The sequence below is a fragment of the Callospermophilus lateralis genome, chromosome 11, assembly GCF_048772815.1.
Source record: "Callospermophilus lateralis isolate mCalLat2 chromosome 11, mCalLat2.hap1, whole genome shotgun sequence".
NCBI lineage: Eukaryota > Metazoa > Chordata > Mammalia > Rodentia > Sciuridae > Callospermophilus > Callospermophilus lateralis.
In genome coordinates this window covers 5,763,766-5,781,402 of record NC_135315.1, presented here as the reverse complement: position 1 = coordinate 5,781,402, position 17,637 = coordinate 5,763,766, and the positions used below count along the sequence as shown (strand labels likewise).

Genomic DNA, 17,637 nt, shown 5'->3' with positions numbered 1-17,637 from the left:
TCCTGAAATGAAGCTCATGGGTGGGCTTTTTCTACACTATGTAGCATTGCCCTGGATCCCCTGTACCCGTCCCGCTGTTCCTGGGAGACCTTTGGCTACGCCACCAGCACCAGCATGGCTCAGGCTTCCGATGGCCTTTCTCCCCTGCAGCTGTCAGGGCAGCTCAATAGCCTGCCCTGCTCCCTGACCTTTCGCCAGGAGGAAACCATCAGCATCATCAGGCTTATCGAGCAGGTGGGGGCTCAGACAGGTGGAAGGGGTAGGAGTACAGGGCTCCCCTGGGGCAGCCTGCTGGGAGGAGTTGCCACACAGGATATTTCAGGGCCCCCTGGCCTCATGTTCAGCTCTCAAAGAAAGTGAAACTCCCCCAGGCAGTTAAATTGGTCTCTGCTCCTTCTTTGCAGGAGCCTCATGGCTTTTGGCTGAAGTTTGTCAGTTGTAGGGCCTTGAGAGAGTTCAGGCAGGCTCAAGCCATAACCTATCCTTCTCGGTTCCTAGGCTCGGCATGCCACCTACGGCATCCGTAAGTGCTTCCTCTTCCTGCTACAGTGCCAGCTGACCCTCGTGGTCATCCAGGTGAGCTGGGGCCAGGACAGACATTTTCCCCTCCCTGTCTGCTCCTTTGGGAAAGGCCAGTTGAGAATCTGAGGCGGGAGGCTGGGATACAGCGCAGCCGAGGGGTCCCCAGATCCTCTGGGAAGCCCTTGGGCATTTGGAGTTGACTCTACTGGCAGGAAAGTGTGCTCTCCAGCCAGTTCCTCTTGGCCAGGGCACAAGTATCTCTCTGGGCAACAGGCATGGCAACCCTGGCGCCCCTCAGCTCTTATTAATTGTGGTTCCTGGGTTCTTTCTTGGTCTAGTTCCTTTCATGCCTGGTCCAGCTGCCACCACTTCTGAGTACCACAGACATCCTGTGGCTGTCCTGCTTTTGCTACCCTCTGCTCAGGTGAGAGGCCTTGCAGCCCCTCTGTGTCCAGCCAGGTAGGGCCAGGATATCATGGGTGTCCTAGGAGCACAGGGTGCTCAAAGCTCACCTCCTCTGGTGCAGGAGGCACTGAGGGAGTGCTCCTTTGCCTTCTCACACCTCCTTACCAGACTTGACCTCACTCTCAAGACTCCCTAAAGGCTTTTCCTGTGAGAATTGGGGGACAGAGGTGACAGTTCCTGCCCCTTTACCACTCTTGCTTTTCAGCATCTCTCTGCTGGGGAAGCCACCCCATAGCTCCATCATGTCAATGGCTACAGGGAAAAACCTTCAGTCCATTCCTAAGAAGGTAAACAAGGCAGACCTGACAAACCAGAACCTGTCATGGAGGAATGCAAGTGGCATGGAGTGGGCTGAAGGTTGGGGTCTGGGAGAGGGTTGAACCCAGAGGCTTTGAGGTTGGGAGACCTAGAGAGTCAGCACCTGAGCTGGTAGTTGGAGCTGAGAAAGATCCTTGTTGGGGGTGCAGTCCCTGCTCTTTCTCCCCCAGCCTGTCCATTTGCTAAGAGCCTTTTGAAGATGTGAGCCCACTGCGTGCTGGACCCACCATGTGGCCAGCAGAAGGGCCACCCGCCATGGGAATGACCTGCCTCCCTTCTCCTGCAGACCCAGCACTACTTCCTGCTCTGCTTCTTACTCAAGTTTAGCCTCACCATCAGCTCGTGTCTCATCTGCTTTGGCTTCACGCTGCAGAGCTTCTGTGACAGTGCCCAGGCCCGCAACCTCACCAACTGCTCCTCTATCATGCTGCGTAGGTGGGTCCATGGGGCTTCCTCCCTCCCCACTCCAGCCCACTTCCCTGAGGCCCCACAGGAGGCTGAGCCCTTGTCTTCCTTTGGCAGTAACGATGAAAGGGCTCCAGCCTGGTTTGAGGACTTTGCCAATGGACTACTGTCAGCTCAGAAGCTCACAGCTGCTCTAATTGTCCTGCACACTGGTGAGGGCTCAGTTTAAAAGGAACTATTGACTGCTGAGTGGAGATGCCCTGATTTGGGGGATAAGGCCTCAGACTAGTGGGGAGTCTGACGCCCCCATCGGCCCTTTTTCTCCAGTCTTCATCTCCATCACCCATGTGCATCGCACCAAGCCTCTGTGGAGAAAGAGCCCTTTGACAAACCTTTGGTGGGCCATGACGGTGCCTGTGGTGTGAGTAGTGCTGGATGGAGGGGGCCCTGGGGCCAGGGAGGGGCTTCTGTAGGGCTAGGATTGAGACCTCTCTGGGCCAGAGGTCTAACTGCCCTCCTTGAGCACTTAGGGCAGGTGGGGAAGGAAGCAGACAGCCCAGGTATCACATAGGGCTGCCTCCCCCTCCCATAGGCTGCTGGGTCAGGTGGTGCAGACAGCTGTGGACCTGCAGCTGTGGACACATAGGGATAGCCACATCCACTTTGGTCTGGAGGATGTACCCCTGCTGACATGGCTCCTGGGCTGCCTGTCCCTAGTCCTTGTGGTGGTCACCAATGAGATTGTAAAGCTGCATGAGATTCGGTGAGCTGTCAGCAGGGCATCTCCCTTGGGGCTTCAGCATGTTCCCTAAACTTGTCACCCTCTTATCTGCATCCTTCCCTCCCTCCCTCCCCTGGGGTCCTGCTCCATCTCCTGGTCTGAGGATCTATAACAATCTCCTGCCCCACCAGGGTCCGCGTCCGTTACCAGAAGCGACAGAAGCTACAGTTTGAAACCAAGCTGGGCATGAACTCTCCCTTCTGAGCCATTGGCCATAGCAGCCACCATTGCCCTGGTCCCTGGGGCAAAAGCCAGCCCATTCCTGAGTCTGAGGAATTGGTATTATGAATGTTTCAGGGTTTGCTCTTGTGCCCTGTGGCATCGGAGGTCGAGCTCTGGTCCTTGGAGACACTGGCTTAATGAGGAGAAGTTAAGGAGTTGTAGCCTTGACCAGACAGGACCATCCTGGCTCTTCCCTGGCCTTGCCAGGGGCACTCTTGAATGTATGACCTCAGGCACTGGGTAGAGGGACTGTCAGTCCCACCTGGTGGGATGCCCTGCTTCAGGGTCCCCTGTCCCAGTGCCCTCTGCTCTTGCACCTATGGCACAGCTTCAAAACCATGGGCAAGGGCCTTAGCCTTTTTTGGAAGAGCAATGGCTGCTGCCGTTTGGCAATGCCACGTCCTCCTTGACCCCCCACATCTTGTCTTCCTGGGGTAAGGCCCAGGTGTGGCCCTGAGGACCTCTCCTCTAGAGGGGAGTCTCAGGCTTGGGCCTGAAGATGCAGAAGGGCCCCCACCTTGCCTGGAGCCTCTTTCTGTGCCTGCACTCAAATGCCTGTAAGTCAGTTTTGGGGGAGATGGCCCAGGTCTCCGTAGTCCCGCCCTTGTTCTCCTGGGAGATGTTTTTACTGGTGTATATTTTTTACTGGAAATGATCCTTTTAGGAATGAATGTAGGCTGGTTTATATTAAAACTTGTAAATTGCTTAAGAAAAACCTGTGGCTGGTCCATGAGGCAGCTACAAAAGGGTAGCCATGAAGTGGTCACCCCCAGGCTGCAGGCACTGAGGGGAGCCCTGAAGGCGAGGACTCAAGCCTTCCTCTTTCCACATAGGCAGGTGCTCCTAGGGCCAGCTCAGGGAAGACCCTGGACTTGGGTCCATGGCACAGATCCAGACAGACAGCCCAGTCATGTGGAATGACACTTTCATTGGTGTTAGTGGGGGAAAGGTTAATGGTTACAGAGCCAGGGCCTGGGCCAACTGGGTCGGGCCTCCAGCGCCGAGGTGGGCAGCAGGTGCTCCTGCTGTGGTCTGAAGGCCCTCCCACACTGCGTCCTCTCAGGCAGTTAATAGATAGAATAAATTCCATTTAAAATATATGCATTTCTCTCTGCTTAAAAAATAACATTTACAGTTGAAAAAGTCTGGACACTGGGGATCTGTTAATCCCATTGCTTCCTAACCCTGCTAATACTGTCTCCCAGTGAGGGATGGCAGGAACAAGGACAGGAGCTGGTCAGAACATGGCCAACCATGAGGGCATGCCCTGTTGGGTATTTACATGTCCTATGTACACAGGCAGGGAGGGGGCCCAGCCAGGCACACTGCCCCACCCAGGGCAGCACATGGGTGGACAGAGGCATTCCCTCAGCACAGGAACTTGAACATGGGGTGGGAGCACAGAGAGAGCACCCCCAAAACCCTGCCACCACCTCCTCCTTGAGGAGAAAGCTCTTAGCAGGGTTCCCATCCAGTCAGATTATACATGGGAGGGGGCTCTGACAAGACGCAGCAGAGACCCCTCAGCTAGTCAGGTTCTGATGAGGCCCCCTGGCCCCTCCCCAGGGCTGCCCCACAGCACTAACAGCTGTGTTGGGAGGAGCAGGGAGGGGCTCTGCTGGGGCAGGACACTCCAGCCCGACCAGCCCTAGGCCTTTGCCTAGGGTGGCCAGTCCTTTTCCGTGCTGGGCCAAAGGGAGTGAATGTGACAGGTCACAGTGGGCACCACTGGAGGACCACAGGCAGGTCTTGCTCAATCCAGCATGGCATCCAGCTGGTCAGCCAGGGCATCAAACATGGTGCTGATGTCATCCAGAATGTGCTTGGTGGAGGTCACCGGGGGACTGCAGCAGGGGAAAGGGCTGGATCAGAGGGGCCAGAGGCCTGCAGCCCACTGGCCCTGGGTAGGAGCTGCCACTGAGCCACTGCTGGGTGCCAGGCACTTAGTGTGCATCACCTCTTAATGCTCAAAACATCCTGGGCAGCAGGAGTTCTTTCCTTACAGATGGTTTTTCTGAGACTGGGGGGTTAAGGGACTTGCCCAAGCTCTCATCCCCCTAAGGAGGCAATCACCAGGAATCTCTTCAGATCAGATCTGGGTGACTCTAAAACCTGAGGTCCTGCCATCCTATTGGAGGGCTCCCCAGCTTGAGGCTCTGCCGGCAACATCCCCCTGTGATAGTCCCAGGACCCATGTTCTATGCCCACCCTTTTCTCCCACCCCATCTGACAGCCAGCATCCTTACCCTTCTCGCTCCTCAGCACCAATGCTCTTCTCTGCGGCCCTTAGTGCAGCTGCCAGGGATGAGCTGGTCTGCTCCAGTCTCTGCTGGGCCCTGCCTGAGCCCACAGCCCCTGTGCTTTCGGGCCTTGGTGGGGGCACTGGGCGAGGGCCCAGGCGGGGAGCCAGTTTTGGGCCAGAGAATGCCAGCTGGGTGCAGGCCACAGACACAGGTTTGGGGGCTGTTCCTGCAGAACAAAAAAGTTGGCAGGTGACTCATCTGGGTTGAAATGTCCCCTGAACACAGCATACCACTACAGGCTTCAGCTTCCTACCTGCTCCAGGCACCTTGAGGAAGGCAGCAGGGGCAGTGGGGGGCTCCATCTCCACATTCTGCCTACCACCTGCTGAATTTTCCAGACTTGGCCCAGTGCAGGGCACTGGGGGGACGGGGGGCTGCGTTATGGGGCTTGGAGGAGTGGCTGGAGCTCCTTGATGTGAAAGGCTGCTGGAGTCAGGCCGTGACGGGTTAGAGGAAGTGGAGGTGGGGGACTCACTAGGAGCCTTGGAGGGCAGGGGAGCAGAGGGGCTAGGGGTGGCTCCTGCCACCCCAAAGGCTAGCAGTGCTGTTTGCAGTGGCTCTCTTTCCCTGCATTTGGGCCTCCGTTTGACAGTGTCTGACTCTGTGAGGTTGAAATCGAGGCCAGGGGGCACAGACGTTTCCCGGGATGGGGGGCCAGCTGGCTTCGGCCGCTGCTTGATAGTAAGATTCCCCTCTTCTGCAAACGGCAGCCCTTCCCCTGAGCTGCCCCGAGATGGGGGTGTCCCCTCAGGGCCAGGCTCTTCTTCCTCTGTGTCTGACGCAGGGCCAGATGAGACGGGCAGACCAGGAGACTCAGAGGGGCCAGCTGGTTCGCTCAGTGTTCGCCTTCGGGGCCCCGCAGCACTCTCCTTGGACCCTGAGCTCCCTTCTAGTGGAGGTGGCTCTGAGGGGCCAGAGACTGAGCTGAGGCGCTTAGGGGGTGGGGGTGGAGGGCCTTTGCGACGGGCACGAAGGGCAAAGGACTGGCTGCGGGGAGCCCCTCGAGATGGGGTTGGGGAAGGACTGGTCCGGGCGAGGGTGCTGCGTCCTGGTCGCCGGGTAAGGGTGGCATAACTGCCCAAGGTGCTGCCCACTGGGCCTTCGGTCTCCCCCTCAGCTTCTCCCTCTGCAGGGCCGGGGCGGCTCAGGCTGTGAGACCTGCGCTTGGGCCGAGGTGGGTCTGGAGGAGTGGCAGGGGGGCCGGCCAAGTAGGAGAAGGCTCGGGGTGCACCAGGAGGTGGCCCTGCGGCTGGGCTAGAGGGTGAGCCCTGGGGGTACATGAAAACATAAGGGGCAGGTCCTTGGCCAGGAAGTGGGGAGCAGAGCTTAGAGGGCCGCTCGGTGCCCTCTGGAAGGTTCCTTTCCTGTAGGGAACTAGGGTCTCCACCACTGGGCTGAGGGGCAGGCTGCTCCTGTGAGTGACCAGACCCCCGTGAGCGTGCGCCAATGCTCTCCTGGCTGGAGGAGCGGGCAGGGGGCAGGGGGAGTGGCTCAGGACCACCCCCTGCCATGGCTGCTTGTAGCTCTGGGCTCAGCTCACTGCCCTGAAAAGTGAGAAGGCGTGGGCCAGCCACAGCTGGACCCTCCCCATTCTCTAGCCCCTCAATGGCCATCAGCTCCGGACCCCTGGCCAGCCGATGCCCACCCTCACCCAGGGCCTCCCCCTGTAGCAGGCCCCGCCGAAGCTCTGCCAGCCGCTTCACACCCAGCATAAGCTTCTTCTGATGCCCTGGGAAGGGTGGACAGAAGGAATGAGGTTAGCTGGGTCTAGGATGGGTCACTCCCACCTCCCCAGACCCCATTCTCTGTTCTCTTAATGACCCTGGAGGCATAGGGGGCGCTCAAGCAGAAGGCTTCAGAGCGGTCCTCACCCAGCTTGTTGACGCCAATCTCCTGCAGCTCCTCCCAGGTGAGGTCGGCCACCAGCCCCATGGAGTCATAGCCACTGCTCACCAGTTGCTTGTGGTACTGCGGCAACCCCAGTGCACACAGCCACTCCAGCAGGTCCGTCTGGAAGAGCACTGTCATCAGATCTTGCTTCCCACCCAAGCCAGAAAGGGAGGGGCACCACAAAACCATAGCCCCAAGTGAGAGCCCCACCACCCAGCCCAGCCGCCGGCTCACCGGGATGTAGTTGGGCAGCCACTCGGCAATGCTGAGCTGGGCGATCTCTGAGGCGATCTTCTTCCTGTGCCCAGGCTTGGTCACCCCGATGGCAGTCAGATCCTGCCACACAGGACACGGGTATCAGGCTCCTCCTCTGCCTGCTGGGCCCTCCCTTACCTGGCTGCAGCACCCACCTCAGGTGTCATGCGACTAATGGTTGGCACATCATAGCCAGCCTGCAGAAAGTGGGCAGTGTAGCCCTCCAGCTGGAACTCACTCAGCCAGTTGTGAATGGCCTGTGCATCCTGTGGGGGGAGGAGGGGACACAGCAGGAGCTGAGTCCGCTGAGCAGCTCAGCCTCTCCCAAGGGCTGAGCTTAAGTCCATAGAAGGCCCTCCATCTCCTCTACTCACCCCTCAAGGCCCACAGCGCACCCCCAGCAGAGGTCTTACCTTCCCCTCCAGCAGCTGTTCCGGCCTCACATCTTGGGTGAAGATCTCCCCAGAGCGGTAGCTGGCCAGAGGGAGGTGGCTCAGGTTGTCTTTGAGAAAGGAGAGTATGGCATCAGGTGGTGGAAGGACGGGGTGGCAAGCCCTTAGCCTCCCCACCTGCATCTCTCCTAGCCAAACCTGGTCCCATCGAGCCTTCCTACCTGCCAGGGACGGGGTGTGCAGTCCTGGCAGCACCTGGTCCTCCCCTGCAGAGGGCAGTGGCTGGAGACAGGGAAAGAACCCACTCAGCGTGTGGAGAATCGCAGTGGGGCTAGACCCTGCCCTGGTCCCAGTGCCCTCGCTCCTACCTGGGCATTCTCAATAAGGAGGCCGGTGCCATGGCCGTTGGTGCCCTCGGAACTCTGCCCGCTGCCAGCACTGCGGATACTGCCCACACTGCCCTCGCTGCCCACACTATTCCTGTCACCTGCTGTAAAGGGCAAAAGGACAGAGGTCAGAGCCTCAGCTGGTACTGCTAACAGCTGACTGGCAACTTGCTAAAGCCAGACGCCCCCACCAGTGCCTGGTGCCACCCTCTGGGAGAATGTACCTGGGCTGTCTGGGCTGAGGCCCACCCGAGGAAGCTGGCCATAGGTAAGAGGGTGTAGGGAGTCGTCAGCAGGAGGCTGCGTTGTCCGGGAGAAGCCTGGGCGCAGTGGGGTAGGAACGGAGGGGAGACGGGGCACAGGGATGCCCACCCGCTTGCTGACCACTTCCACGATGCCTGGGGGAAAGTAGCCTACACGGTCCGTGCCCCTTTGGCTCTCATGGATGTGGCCCTTCCAGCGGCCATCAGGATGCTGTTCAAGCACCTGTGACAGGTTGTAGGGGGAAGGGATGATGACTCCCCACATCAAGCAAGTGGCAGGCAGCTATTCTTGCCACCGTTCAACAGCCCGGGGGGTCTAGCTCTTCCCCTACTCTCAGGGCACTCGCCTTTGATATCCAAGCCAGCCCAAGTTTGGCTCCAGTGTCCAGCAGGCAGCTCAATGCCCTTGTGCCACAGAGCTTAGAGACAGAGGACCAGAGACAGCCTGTGCTCTAATCCTAGCTTGCTACTTGCCAGCTGTGGGATCTTGGGCAAGTCACTTTCTTTAAGCCTCAATTTTGTCATCTTTAAAAAAGAAATGATGATGGGGCCTACCCTCCCCAGATTTGGAAAGAAAGAAGTAAGAGACCTAACACAGCCTGATATCACAGGTAAGTCACAGCAAACATTCATATTCTCAAAGGAATGCCTGTCGGGCCCCTCACCGTGATGACATCCCCCGCTCGGACATTGAGAGCAGTGGGATCGTGGAGATTCCAGAAATCCTTGAGTGCTCGGACCTTCAGGATCCCTGAGGCCTCTAAGAGAAAGGGGAGGGCAGGCATCATCTAAAGGTCCTTTGGCCATCTCCCTACCACCCCACCCACTTCACAGCTTCCCCAGGAGACACCCACTCCTCTTCCACATCCTGGTACCTACCAAATGGCTCCAGCCCTTGGCTAGGTCTTCTCCCACACACTCACCCCGAAGTAGCTGCTTGATTTCCCGGCTGGCCTGAGAGGTGGTGAACTGATTCACAATGTCCAGTGCCGTCTGGTTATACGTGTTGCGGATGTTCACGTCCACACCTCCCTAGGTAAACAGTGGCAGGAGCTCATGCTAAGCACTCTGTCATCTCTGCCCTAGTCCTCGCTATCACCCAGGAGGTGGGTGCTGTTGTCATTTTCAGACCTTATAGGTGAGGAAGGAGGATTTCAGAGACCAGGTCAGGGACGAGCTAGCAAGAGGCATGCTTAGGTTCCAACCAGGTGGAGCTGCTCTTGGGCCTTAGGACCACTCAGGAAGCCTGGCCTCTTTCCCGCCATCCAAACAAAGCAAATCACCCTGGCTTCCCCGCCTGGTCTCAGCACATGACAGAGGCTCCACACACACCTGTGGAGTTGACAAGGTGACATACCCACCTCAAGGAGCAGCCGAACCACCTCAGTCTTGCCATACAGCGCAGCCTCGTGGAGTGCTGTGCCTGTCTTGGTCTGGCGGTTGATTTCAATCCCAGCTCTTAAGAGCTGCCTGTGGTGGGCAGAGGGAATCAGGGGTAGTGGGCCAGGGAGAAAGCCAACTGCCGGGAACTAGGAGATGGAGCATGGGTGAAGATGGCAGCAGGGAGGCGTGGAGGGGGCACCGATGGCCCCACAGGAAGGGGATGAAGAAGTTGTGGGGGGAGTCACTGTGGGTACCTGATGACTTCTCTGTGGCCATTCTTGGCAGCCAAGTGCAGGGGTGTGGTGTAGTTGGGGTCACATGGGTCCTTGGCCTCACCCTCCAGCAGCGCCACACATAAGTGGCTGTTCAGTAGCAGCTGGGTCACCTGCAGCATGCAGCACCCAGCACCCAGTTGGAACCTCTCCTGAGACCCACAGACACAGGCAACTCAGAGCCCCCAGGACTATAGGCCTTACCTTGAGCCTCCCAAATTCACAGGCCAGGTCCAGGGGCGTCTTCTTGGCCTTGTTGACCAGGCATGGGTTGGACTGATGCTGGAGGAGCATTTCTGACTAGGGTGGGGAGAGCCAAGTGAGGGGGCGTGGCCTGGCTGGCCTCTGACCTCCTAGCTTCCCCGCCCAGCATCCCTAGTGCAGGCTCACATACCACCTCATAGTGTCCATATTGTGCGGCCAGGTGCAGAGGTATCTGCCCGTCCAGCGAGGCGGCATTAACAGCTGCAGAGGCGCGCAGCAGTAGCCGGACGGGCTCCAGCCGGCCCTGCCAGGCTGCATAGTGCAGTGGGCGCATACCTGGCAGGAGGAAGGGCTCTGAGGGAGATCCCGGGATGACGTTGGGGTTTGAGGGACTTAAGCAGATTGCAGAGCCACCCAGCTGGGAGAGGAGATAGCCCAAAAAGGTGCGGACACTGGCTTAACCCAGATTTGGTCAGGAAGAAATCTAGCTGCATGGGTCCCAAGCCAGAGTCCACCATGGCCACTACAGGTAATCTGGCAACCACAGGCCAGTGACGTGAGTAACCTCTCTGAGCCTCAACCTCTTCATCTGAATATCAAGACATGAGTGCCACTCTCTACTCCCAGAAGGCTACAAAGAGGGAAAGCCATTTGCAAGCCCAGAGAAGCTTTGGGAACACCTAAATAGCATTGCTATGTCCTAACAAGAGCAAGCTCTGGTCAGAGGTCTGGGTTGAGCCTCTACCTTCACCAGGCGGGGACACACTGCAGTCTCACCATTGCTGTCCTTGATGTCAACAGTGGCCTGAGCCTCCAGCAACAAGGCTATGAGCTCTAGGCTACCTCCCAGAGCGGCATGGTGGAGAGCAGAGAATCTGGCATGGGGGGAACACAAAGTAGGGATGTCAGTAAGCAGTCTTCCATCCCCAAGTCCTGGCCTGCCACACCCGAACTCATCCTGAGGCCTGGCAGGGATGGGTTACTTGCACCCCCACCCCTGCCAGCCCTGCCGTGGGAGCGCACAGCAGCCGAGCCGTAGCATGAAAGGGCTCAGTGTCTGGGCTGAGTGGCCTGTTTGTCTGGCATCCCCCCCCAGCCAGCCTAGGGGAGGGGGCCGTGGGAGCAGGAGCCCTCGGGTTCCTACCCTCCAGGGAGAAAAGGGGCCCAGGAGGAATCCAACTCAAGGAAACCCCTCAGAGAGGCCTCAGGCCCCTCCCCTTGCTCAGGGCTAACCTACTGAAGGGTGGGTGGGAAGGACCCTCACACTCTGCTCTACACTGGCAGGACCCAGAGCTCTCAGCAAATATGCTTCAAGGGTCAAGTTTAAGAGAGGAAAGGATTCTGGATTCCAGGACCTTTCCCTTCCGGCCCTCCCGTCACTCAGCATCTCTTACTCACCCATCAGCATCCTGGTAGTTGACATTGAGCCTCTTCGTGGAGCCGAGGAGCTCTGGGGGTCAGGGCAGGGGCATCAGGGAACATGCAACCATCTGACCTCACCCATCCCTCACCCAGTGCTGCCGCAACCCCAACTCCCAGAGCCCAGCTGACCTCTTGGTGTGCAGGAAAACACCTGCCCCATGGCGCTTCACTAGTCCTGGCCTGTGGCTCCTCACTCTGGCCCACAAGCTAGCAGCTTGGAGGCACCAAGTGCAGGGAGCCACTGCAATAGTGGCCTGGCTCCCGGGGCCCAGCCCAGCTCGTTTATAGACCCAAAGGGGGCGGGAGGGGACACTGGCTCGATGTGCCCTCAACAGACAGGCCCACGGAGCACATGGTTAGCATTCCTGTCTGAAGGGCTAGAGAGCAAGTCACATTGTCCCACTGGGCCAAAAGGGATGGGTGAGGAAGAGAACAGAGAAGGACCAGGGCAGGGCCCAAGGGATATACTGCCTACCCCTGCAGCATCCCAAGGAGGAGCTTAGTAGGGAAGGTGGCTATGCTCTGTACTAGCCCTGGCTCTGCCTCGTGCTAGCTGTGAGTATGGGCAGTCATTTAACCTCCCGGGCTCAGTGTCCTCTTACGTAAAATGGGCCATCACAGAACCTGCTCACTCTGCACTCTACACATTGGCCATTACCAGCACCATGCTATCCTCCAGCAAGAGAGGCACCATCTCCCATCTGTCCCCTGGATCTCAGAGGGTTCTGTGCCAGCCTGAGTGGCATCCTTTGACTCGCCCCCCTCAGGCTCTTGACTGAGCTGTCCAGCCCCAGGCGGAGGGGCTGAGACCCTGCCTCCCCAGGACAGGGTGCATGCAGGTGAGGTTCTCAGGCAGCCAGGACACAGTGGGGGCGGTCCTTGAAGTGTTGGGGAGGGAAAGGGGAAGGCCTGTCACAGGAGGCCTGAGCCTCCTGCTGGAACCCACCCCTAATGCAAAGGAGGGGGCCTGCCCACCCGGGCTGGGCAGTGTGCCAAGCATGCTGGTCCAGGCCTGCCCCCCAGGCCCTGGTGGGCCCCTGAATACCCCAGCAGCCTGGGCAAGGCAGGGCCTCATTCCAAAAGGGAGGGACCAATCCTGCAGTGAGAAGCAAGAGACGGGGAGGGAGGGGACAGTCACATGGAGGGCTGAGCTGAAGGACTGCACCAAAAAGGTAAATACAGAGCCAAGGAGTAACACTGCAGAGATGGGGGCCTTTGCAAAGACCTTGTCACACAGAACCATTTGGGGCGAGGGAAGGTACAACAGCTTGAGAAGCAGCAAGTGCAGGACTCCCATGCTCACTCTGCCTCTGGCCAGCTGGGGGACCTGGGCCAGCTATGGCGCCTCTCTGAGCCTCAGTGAAAACAATGAGGGCAGCAGGGAAGACACAGTCCTTTGGCCCACCCACCCTTCCACCAGCCTGCCAGCCTGGCCAATCTGGGATGGGCAGCTGGGTGGCTGGATGTGGCCCCTCCAGGGAGGGGCAGGACAATGTGACAGGAGGGACACAGGAACAGGGGCAGGGTCAGGCTGGGTGGCTCCGTTCTTTTCAGAACAATGGCCGGAAAGGTGGTAGGGGAGAGGCTCAAAGTGACTGGGCTAGGGGCTCAGCCGGAGGGTGGAGGGTCCTGGTTCCTGGCAGTGGCTCAGGCACTTCCGCTGCCACACAGCCTTCTTCCCGAGCCTGGCTCGGGGTGGAGGGGATGTGAGCTCAGTCAGTCACACCAGCCCACTCCGTTTCCTTTGGCCACAGAAGGAGATGTCAGAAAAATGAGGCGGGGAGGGGCGGGGGCAGGGACAAGGGCAAGGCCAGGGCAAGCGCACCTTCTCCTGCCAGCCACCTGCAGCTTGAAGAGCATCAGGTGGGGGAAAGAATGCAGGCCAGACAGCAGATGTAGGAGGCGGAAGGAGGACCTCTCTTCTGCTCTCTTTTGATAGCCAGAAAGCTCTGGCTATCCCCACAGGAGGGAAAAAGGGAGCCCTGTCACTTCCCTTCCTACAGTGGCAGTTTAGTTAGCCTCTCTGTGGCATGGAACAGGAGTTTCCCCTCTCCCCTTCTCAGAAAGGTATTAAAATCACCTGGAGAACTTTCTGGTTTGCAGAGTCCTGGCCTTTCTGGTGAGTGCAATGGGGGTGGGGTGTCCAGGGAATCTGTACTTTTAGAACAATCCCCGTGAAATGCTGATGAGCACAGAAATCAGCGATCAGTGAGGGAGCATGGCGTGGTGGGGCACGGAACTCAGCACGGGTTTGGCACAGGTTTATCTCAGATCCATCTCAGATCCGCCCCACAATGGCTATGTGACCTTGAGCAAGTCACTAACCTTTAAGTGTCACTTTCCTTACCTGTACAACAGATATAAAAACACCAGCTCTCAGGGAACTGAGAGGACTACAATTTTTCATAAACTGGAAGGTCTGCCAAGGTCACCTTATGATCTCACTTCTGTTGACAGTTTCTCCAACTTCTCAGAGGACAGGGAAGGGAAGCACGTGGCCAGGACTTCACAAGGAATTCCAGGCCCTTGTTACCTATGCCCACACCTGTACCTGTGTTTTTCCTCTTTGGACTGAGTGAAGGGACCTCTTCCCCTACACACGTTTCCCTCTGGGCACATGGAACCTAGGAGCCTGGCTTTGAAGTTCCTGCCACCTGTCCCTGGACCTCGCCCACCATCCTCCCATGGGCCTTACTTTGAGGTCCCAGGGATGTGAGGACAGCAGGAGTATGACCAAAGCCCCACTGGGCAGGTCGCCCAAACACAGAGGTAAGGGAAGAGGGGGAGTGGCTCCCACTCTTGGGCTGTGCAGGGACCTCCACAGCCCCTTCCCTCTATTACATTCACCCTGCACCCACCTCTCCAGGGACAGGAACCATCACCCCTGGCACCATCGCTTCCTGCCCAGGCCTCCACCCTGCTGTGCAGGCGGGTACACACTGATAAAATCCCTCCTCTGGCACTCATACTCAGGGGTGCGGGTGAGGATGGTATAAAATCTCCAGGCACAGGGATTCCTTCCTGTGCACAGGACCCAGATGTGTCTTGGTCTAAAGCTCCAGCACTTCAGGGGAGAACCCCCTCCAGGAACTCCATATCCAGACCCAGTCTGGTGGCAGGAACCACCAGCTGTCCCTGCTTATCTAAGACCTCCAGGACATAAGTCCAGTGGCCTCCTGGGACAGCTCAGAGAGCTCACCCTAAAGGCCAGAGGTCTATTCTCCCTGGGGGTGTCACCACAGAGGGACCCAAGAGATGGGGTTCAGGTGTGGCCACCTAGGCCTCAGCCCCGCACAGCCCTGTCAGAACTAGAGCCTCCAGACCATGGAAACCTCTAGAAAATTAGCTGCGTACTTTCAGGGGACACAGATGAGTTAGTGGAAAAGAGGTTCTTTAGTAAGTGGTCAGACTGTGTTGAAAGTAAGGAAAACCCCCCAGAAATTTAGACATAAACACAAAGAGGTTCTAGTTGAGTGTACGTAGGATTGACAGTGGGCATGGAGCTCTACCCATTCAATCTTTCCGGACGGACACATACTCAGAAACCCCATGGTGACAAAGACATACAAAAGCCACCAGCTAGCAGGCAACACCATGAGGACTGGAAATTTGGTCTGTTGTGTTCACTAATCTGGCCCAGGGCTTGTAACAGAGCCTGACACACAATAGACACTCAATAAAAATTTGAATGAATGTACTTCCATCTTTTCTCCTGGCAAGCAAGGAAACTGGCCCAGAGAAGTTAAGTGACTCACTTAGGAACACACAGCAAAGGGGATCCAATTCCTTTAGCTCTCCCAGACAGAGGCACTTCTTGTCCAGAAAAGGACCATTGTCTTTCCTTAAGTTCACAGAACCCAGTGACCTCCCCGCTCCCTATCCTTCTCTGTAGCTTCAGCACTCAAGGGAAGGCCCCAGCTGGTTGGTGACCCCACCAAGTACTCACTTGTCTTTGAGGCCTTAACCTTGGCCACCAGTTTCTGTACACCAGTCACATCTCCGTTCTTGACAGCAAGGATCAGGTCCTGTTCACGACCCATTCTTATCCTCAGGCTGGGCTCTAGGCTCAGGAGTCCAGGGCAAAGACAGGGAATGTGTCCAAGCCAAGTGTCAGTATGCCATGCCTCAGCCCCTGGAAGGGCTTCCAGTCCTGGGGCACGTTTGGTGTCCCAGGAAGTGGGCTCCTTGTCAGGCGCTGATGGATGCTCCTTTAATGTGCTCTGTGGGCTGCCACCATAAGCAGGAAAGCCAGTCTTGGAGCGGGTGGAGGCTGTGTTGAAATGTGCACAGATATCAGCCTGCAGCTTCTGACAGCCCGGGGATGGGCTGGGACCAGGCACGCAGAGCTTCCCAGCTTGGCTCAGGAGCAGCCAGCATTCCCTCAGGCAGCAGTGGTGGCCAGGTCGTGGGGGTCTGAAAACAGTGCAGTACCTCTGCTGAAGGTTGGGCCAGAACCTGCAAGTGAGAAGCCGGGCACCAGGATGAGCAAGATGACCTCTAGGGAGTCCCCAAACCACCCTGGGAGTCAAGGAATCCCTCAAAGGGGAGAGGGAACTGCCATGCCTGAGAGGAGTATGTACAGAGGGGAGGTGGTATCCTGTGAGGGGGAGGCTGAGTCATGGGGGCCCCAGGGCACCAAGTAGTACCTCAGCCTTGGGCAGGAGGGGCCCTGGCAGCACGACACACTGGAGCAGGCCAGGCTAGAAGCCCGTTCTCCACAGCCCCAGGCTGTAACACCCACAGACAACTGGGGCCAGGAGGTGGGGCCTAGGAGGGTGGCACAGGCAGACGGGCAGGGGTCACTCCCTGTCCAAGGCGCCTGCCCCCAGACTCCTCCCTACCTAGGCTTCACTTTAATAGCTGGATGCTTTAGCCCTAGGGCTCTTTATGAATTGAGGGGGTGGAATGGGGAGCTTATGGATCCCATTTCTGGGGGCATCTACCTGCTACACAGGGAAGCTCTACAGCACCTGTTGCTGACCCTTCCTCACTCTATGTGGGGTGAGCAAAGAAGAGAGACAGAGCTGGGGCACCGATGGCCGGCGGCCCCCCAAGCCTGAACCTGAAGTCCAGACCCTCGACTTCACTTCAAAAAGGCTTACGTCAGTTCCTCGGTGGCGGCGAATTTTTGCCAGAGTCTTGTGGCATAAGACCCGAGCAGGCCTGGGGCCCTGGAGGGGTACCACTCACTCCCCAAATGTCTCAAGCCCAACTTAAAGGGCACTCCCCCCGCACAGGGCTGGCGGCCGATACTGGGGGAGGGCGCCCCTGGCAGTGCCTGGGGTCGGGCTGGCTCCCCCGCCCCTCGGAATGCCCTTCCAGCGCCGCGCAACCCCCAGCCGAGCCCAGCCCAGGCCGACCCGGGGAACAAAGCGGCGGGAGGGACCGGGAGGGCCGAGCGCTGGAGGGGTAGATGCCGGAGGACGAAAAAGGGGGCGCGAGGAGGACGGAAGGAACGGAGAGATGGAGGCGCCCGCGGATCCCGCAAGAAAAGTTAGTTTGCGCCGGCTCTCAAGGGTGCTGGCCCCCAGCTCAGGCCCCGCAGTCTCACCTCTCCCGGGCGCCCCGCCGGGGTCCAGTTGGCTCTGCTCGGTCTCTGCCACTCCGGACGCTGGCTCCTACTGCCCCCCTGCGCCGCAACCCTTTCTCCTCCTCCTTTTCCAAGGCCGGCTCTGCACCTCCCGCAGGAAATCCCGCCCCTCCCCCCTCCCTCCCGCCGGATCGGGAGAGGGACCGTCCCGGCCGCGCAGTCGAGCTGTCAGTCAGAGCCCTCGGCCCCGCCCCCATGCGTGCCAAGCCCCGCCCCTACTCGCGCCACTCCAGACCCCGGGCACTGACCGGATCAGCGCATGCGCGCAGGTGAAACGAAGTCGGGGTGGGGTGGAGGAGGCTGGGGGTCGCGGGCGATAGCTAGCGCGGCTACGAACGATCTCGGATCTAGAGTCTAGATCGAAGGAGGAGATACCCTGGATATGACTCGGTGAGAGACGTGACGTGAAGGGGTTTGGCAAGACCCGAGACCCTACTTGGAGCGTCCCCCTCCTCTGTGTCCCACCCCTCCCGGGACTCCCTCTGCGACCTCCGCCCGCGACCAGAGTCAGCGAGCCGCCTGATTCTGCTGGCTGGAGCAATGATGACACCTAGCGGACAGTGA

General features: G+C 58.5%; 2 protein-coding genes across 9 annotated transcripts in view; one reads left to right on the top strand and one right to left on the bottom strand.

The window, feature by feature from the left end:
• Tmem94 (transmembrane protein 94) overlaps positions 1–3,813 on the top strand; it is a 36,047-nt gene extending 32,234 nt beyond the window's left edge. For all 8 annotated transcript variants that reach the window (XM_076871122.2, XM_076871123.2, XM_076871125.2 and 5 more), the window contains 9 exons: positions 45–234; positions 499–576; positions 861–946; positions 1,193–1,274; positions 1,592–1,740; positions 1,828–1,922; positions 2,038–2,131; positions 2,303–2,473; positions 2,623–3,813. In XM_076871122.2, coding sequence (XP_076727237.2) covers positions 45–234; positions 499–576; positions 861–946; positions 1,193–1,274; positions 1,592–1,740; positions 1,828–1,922; positions 2,038–2,131; positions 2,303–2,473; positions 2,623–2,695 — 1,018 coding nt within the window. In that variant the 3' untranslated portion in view covers positions 2,696–3,813. The remainder of the gene's footprint in view (positions 1–44; positions 235–498; positions 577–860; positions 947–1,192; positions 1,275–1,591; positions 1,741–1,827; positions 1,923–2,037; positions 2,132–2,302; positions 2,474–2,622) is intronic.
• Positions 3,622–17,146, bottom strand: Caskin2 (CASK interacting protein 2). Its single transcript, XM_076871127.2, has 20 exons — positions 17,035–17,146; positions 15,430–15,938; positions 11,460–11,511; positions 10,839–10,936; positions 10,252–10,397; positions 10,062–10,157; positions 9,840–9,970; positions 9,564–9,672; positions 9,126–9,234; positions 8,868–8,962; positions 8,164–8,425; positions 7,922–8,043; positions 7,775–7,835; positions 7,575–7,663; positions 7,317–7,427; positions 7,141–7,242; positions 6,888–7,026; positions 5,270–6,745; positions 4,960–5,182; positions 3,622–4,557 (listed from the first exon to the last, which is right to left on the bottom strand). Exons 2-20 carry the CDS (start codon positions 15,521–15,523, stop codon positions 4,467–4,469), a joined length of 3,606 nt encoding a protein of 1,201 aa, XP_076727242.1. The 5' UTR covers positions 15,524–15,938; positions 17,035–17,146; the 3' UTR covers positions 3,622–4,466.
• Positions 17,147–17,637: the final 491 nt, after the last annotated feature.

Bases quoted from the DNA above. Each gene is read 5' to 3' on its own strand.
- Caskin2 (XM_076871127.2), bottom strand. From the start codon at position 15,523: ATGGGTCGTGAACAGGACCTGATCCTTGCTGTCAAGAACGGAGATGTG. The intron at 11,512-15,429 runs GTGAGTACTTGG...CCTGACCCCCAG, and splicing joins GGTTAAGGCCTCAAAGACAA to AGCTCCTCGGCTCCACGAAG. The intron at 9,235-9,563 runs GTGGGTATGTCA...CTGTTTACCTAG, and splicing joins TGGTTCGGCTGCTCCTTGAG to GGAGGTGTGGACGTGAACAT.